Genomic DNA, 4,331 nt, shown 5'->3' on the forward strand with positions numbered 1-4,331 from the left:
GACTGTCGCACCCACGGACGCGCCTACGGATGCACCCACCGATGCTCCGACAGACGCTCCGACTGATGCTCCGACCGACGCTCCCACCAACGCTCCGACCGACGCCCCCACTGACGCACCCACGGACGCGCCTACCGACGCTCCCACCGACGCTCCAACCGAAGCACCTACCAACGCGCCTAATGATCCCACCAGACGCTCCCACGGGCGCGCCTACCTGATGCTCCGACCGATGCTCCGACCGTAGCACCCACCGACGCTCCTACCGACGCTCCCACCGAAGCACCTACCAACGCGCCTACCGGTACCGATGCCCCGACCGATGCTCCCACGGACGCCCAGGTTGTCCCGACATTCGATTAGTTGCTGTCCGTTTCGTACGCTTGTGCGAAACACACGATGGTAATGACGACTTACTTTACCGGTAGTACGCACAAGTAATTGATTTCAACTTTTTTGAAAAACGTGCATTCGCTTTCAAGAGGTATATACCGATAGATTGTGAATGGGCGTAAGCCCACAGCTCGTAGATTTTTGGGCGCGTGCGTGCACTTCAGCACCATGGTATCTAATAGTATAATTCTAAGGTGCTGGAGTAGCATGTCGATTAAGGTTAAGGCGCGCCCCTGGTTGGACGCGTTTGTGACAGATCGAGATGGCGTGGCAAGGATACATAGTCCGATGGGCTGGAGAATATTTTAAATGTCGTCAACCTCGGCGCCGAAATGGAGCGCGACTGGAAAGTTACCGGGCGAGGCCATTATGGTCGCAGTGTCCCGCTCGTAGGCCGTCGGCGCCAAATGCCACAAGCCGTGGATTGGGCAAATGGAACATGAAACCAGCGAATCAACGAGCGGCTTTAAAACCTGTGATATTTAATACATTCACCTCGCGACGGGCACAGCACGCGGTTGCCCACGCCACGTCCATCGACATCTCTCAGTCGCAATGCGTCTTGGTCGTAGCTCGAACAGACATCTCTGTTCAGGTGCGAAGCGTTCGTGGCGGGCACGCATCGGCGTTGCCTCGAAGGGCACATCCGAAGTTCAAAGCTACTGCAGACTTATGGTTTGTATGTGAATCGAAGGATCAACTCGAAGTTTGGAATCTATAAAGTTTCGCCGACTTTGCCTGAAAATAGTGGTGGAGACAGAAAGTCACTTGCTCCATGTTGCGCCGTGTCCTTGCCAAAACTGCCGCCCGCAGCTTCGGGTCCCACGCGCCCAAGCACGTGCCCGAGCAGTTCGTGCGCGACCACCTCGTGGCCGTGACCTTGCTCGACTACGAGGGCAGCCGCCACATCATCCAGGGCCGCGTCGGCCAGACGCTCTTCGAGGCGTGCCAGTTGTCGGGCCTCGACATCGTCAAGGACGACTCGCTTGGCGGCGGTGGCGCCACGTACAGCGCGGTGCGGACGCCCGAGTTCACCGAGAGCCTCTTTGGCGAAGGCCCGTCGTCGCCCTTGTCGCACGTCGTGGTCTCGAACGAGTGGGTGCACAAGCTGCCGGTGCCGTCGGAGCGTGAAGCGCGCATCCTCGAGGACGTGCCGGAAGAAGACCTGACCAAGAACTCGCGCCTTGGCACGGAAATCATCTTGACCAAGGACTTGGACGGCCTCGTCGTCGCCGTGCCCGAGGCGCCGCCGGTCGAGACCTTTACGTACTTGAACGACTGGGAGGAGCCGCAGCCCGAAGCGTACACCATGTTCCCCAAGTCCATCCGTGGCGATTAGATATGAATCGAATACAATATGGCCGCGTGGTATTGCCGTTGGATGCAGTTGAACCACTCGTACACAGACGCCACACACCGCCACACGGCGCGAGCATTCTCCAGACTACCATGCAGTGGCGGCTCGACTCGGACGCACGACTACCATGGCGAGTAGATGATCGTTAGACGCCCACCACGACCATGCAGGCGCACACAATGCAGGCGTCGCAGAAGGGCCAATTCGGTCGTCGAATCTTTCGATCTCGCGTGAACCCTTCGACGGTACCGTTGCAGTTTCGGTGGTTTCTGCCTCAACAGGTGGCCTTTCCACACACCGACGTACTGAAATGCCGATGTTCGCGCCAAGTCTGGTCGACTACTTCCTCGAGGTCGTCATTGCCGGTGCGAATGCGTCGTCGTCGTTCCCACAGCATGACGTCTCCGTGATCCGTAGATCCCGTCGGCACCCCCGTGCGCTCGATCGCCCACCGGGTGCCAGCGCTCGACCGACCGGGGTTCCCACTGCCCGACGGCGTCCGCTACGTCCGTGCCTCTACCCTCCGCCTATGCGCTCTCATGCATGGCATGTAGTTTTGCCTGCCCGACAAGATCGACCTCCGCGACCGCGCCCTGTATGAGAAGACGCCCAAGTTTCACGCCTTTACGCTCACGGGTGGTGACGGATCGCGCGCCTACGGCTTTGCGCTCACCACGTACACGCGCGCCAGGGACGCCACGCTGTGCCTGCCCCGCGTCTACTGCTTTATCTCGCATTTTGCGCTGTTCGGGCTCTTTAAAGAAGCCTTGGGGTGCATCGCATCCTCTCGCGGCACGAGCTCAGCGTGAAGTAGATGGATCTACCACGCGCAGGCCGCCGAGGTACCCAACGCCGACGACGTCTGGCTCACGTCGCCCCGTGCCGGCGCCCTTGCTTTTCTCGACACGTCAACCAACAACAACCACAGCAGCGACGACGACATACCGGCACGCAATGGATAGCATCGACGTGATAGCTGATGTGGTGCGTAGCCAGCGTCGTGGCGCGATGCGATCGTCGACTTGGTGCGTCGGGCGCCGGCGCCGGTCATCGGCGCGACGACCGAGTTTCACATCCACGGTCAACTGCTGTTTCAGCAGACGCTGCACGCGAGTGGACTCGGCTTTGTCGACGATGCGTGCTTTCAGCTCCTCTTCCAGCACCTTAGCATCAAGAACATCATCTTCATTCTGAACTGCATGCTCTTGGAGCAGCGCATCTTGATCCATTCCTCGGTAGGCCCTTTTTCTTGTGCCCAAGCGAAATGTTTCGATTTGTGTAGCACCACGGCCTGCTTACGCCCGTGTGCGAAGCGCTCTGTGCGCTCTTGTACCCGTTCGTGTGGGAGCACGTGTACATTCCGCTTCTGCCCATGAAGCTCATTGAATATCTGCAGGTCGTCACGACATAGTGCTTGCGTCATATTGATGTTGCGTGTCTAGGCGCCGGTGCCCTTTTTCATGGGCGTGCACACCAGCTACCTCACGACCAAGAGTGGCGCCGACGTGTTTGCCTCGTGTGTCGTGATCCACCTCGACAAGGACAAGGTCGTGCGCCCCATCCACGGTAGCCACGGGCTCCAGAGCGCCGTGGACCACCCGATCGCCAAGTTTCCTCCAATTGCCGTGTCCTTCTTGCAGTGCAAAGTGCAGGCCATGCTCGACTTGTACCAGCCGATTGCGAGCGCCCCCACAGGTGGAATATGCTCCTTTCCGTCTTAGAGAGTAACGTGGTGTAGCCGACGCCAACCGCGTTCGCTTCCGGCGCAACGCTCGGACGTCCGATGTGCTTCGCCTCGAAGATGCGTCGTCCGAGGTTGACGTGACCTTTGGCCCCGGACCCGTACGTCAAGTCGACAAAACTTGCATGAATGAGATGGAGATAGCTCGGTATCACGTTCGAGCCGACGCACGTGCGACTGCTGGCAACCGGTGCCGACGTGGCGCACCCGACATCGGCCGTTGTGAAGGCGTTTCCACAGCTCCAGAACGGTCTCCCGGGGCCGGCGGCGCTCTCGGGTGTCTTGCACATTGGGAGCTTTCTTCTTAGTGTCAACGGCGTCTCCACGCTCTCGCTTTCGTTCGAAGCGACGTGTGACCTTCTCCGGTCGCAACCTCGGCCACTGCGCCTCCGGTTTCAGAATGCACCCCGTCCGTTCCCGAACGCTTGCCGGTTCGCCGCCCGCGTGCAGACGTCGGCCTTTCTGTCCGTGTCGCCAGTACCAAAGGTGTCCCCGGCGACCGCGACGCCAATCACGCCATGGGTCGACCCCGTACGCGTCGCCTTTGCTGAGTTTTTTGTCGACCTCTTCCGCGGGTATGCGCAGTACATAATCGTGACGCCGACGCCGTCGCCGCAACTGGCTGCGCCGCGGTCGCCGCAGCACAGTCGGCGCAACAGTCGCCAGCGCCAGGCGGCGGTCGCGATCACATTTGACGCCGATGCGTTTCTTGGTCAACTGCACGGCGCGACGACAACGACCAACTTTTTACCGAGCCTTCTTCGAGACGCAGGCGTTCCAGGCCTTGGTCAACGACACGGCCCTTGGCAGCCTTGACCAGGACGACGGTGTGCCGGCGCC

At 60.0% G+C, this 4,331-nt stretch overlaps 2 protein-coding genes across 2 annotated transcripts; both read left to right on the plus strand.

Annotated features, from left to right (window-relative positions):
- The first annotated feature begins 1,142 nt into the window (after positions 1-1,142).
- SPRG_11382 (hypothetical protein) lies at positions 1,143-1,775 on the plus strand. Its single transcript, XM_012350385.1, has one exon. The coding sequence runs from the start codon at positions 1,169-1,171 to the stop codon at positions 1,730-1,732; it is 564 nt and encodes a 187-aa protein (XP_012205775.1). The 5' UTR covers positions 1,143-1,168; the 3' UTR covers positions 1,733-1,775.
- Positions 1,776-2,015: 240 nt separating this feature from the next.
- SPRG_11383 (hypothetical protein) lies at positions 2,016-4,307 on the plus strand (the record flags this gene model as incomplete). Its single annotated transcript, XM_012350386.1, has 9 exons — positions 2,016-2,115; positions 2,168-2,256; positions 2,305-2,522; positions 2,565-2,592; positions 2,743-2,985; positions 3,033-3,146; positions 3,193-3,445; positions 3,489-3,592; positions 3,636-4,307. Exons 1-9 carry the CDS (start codon positions 2,061-2,063, stop codon positions 4,305-4,307), a joined length of 1,776 nt encoding a protein of 591 aa, XP_012205776.1. The 5' UTR covers positions 2,016-2,060.
- Between the last annotated feature and the right edge of the window lie 24 nt (positions 4,308-4,331).

The sequence above is a fragment of the Saprolegnia parasitica genome (assembly GCF_000151545.1).
Source record: "Saprolegnia parasitica CBS 223.65 unplaced genomic scaffold supercont2.65, whole genome shotgun sequence".
Classification (NCBI taxonomy): domain Eukaryota; phylum Oomycota; class Saprolegniomycetes; order Saprolegniales; family Saprolegniaceae; genus Saprolegnia; species Saprolegnia parasitica.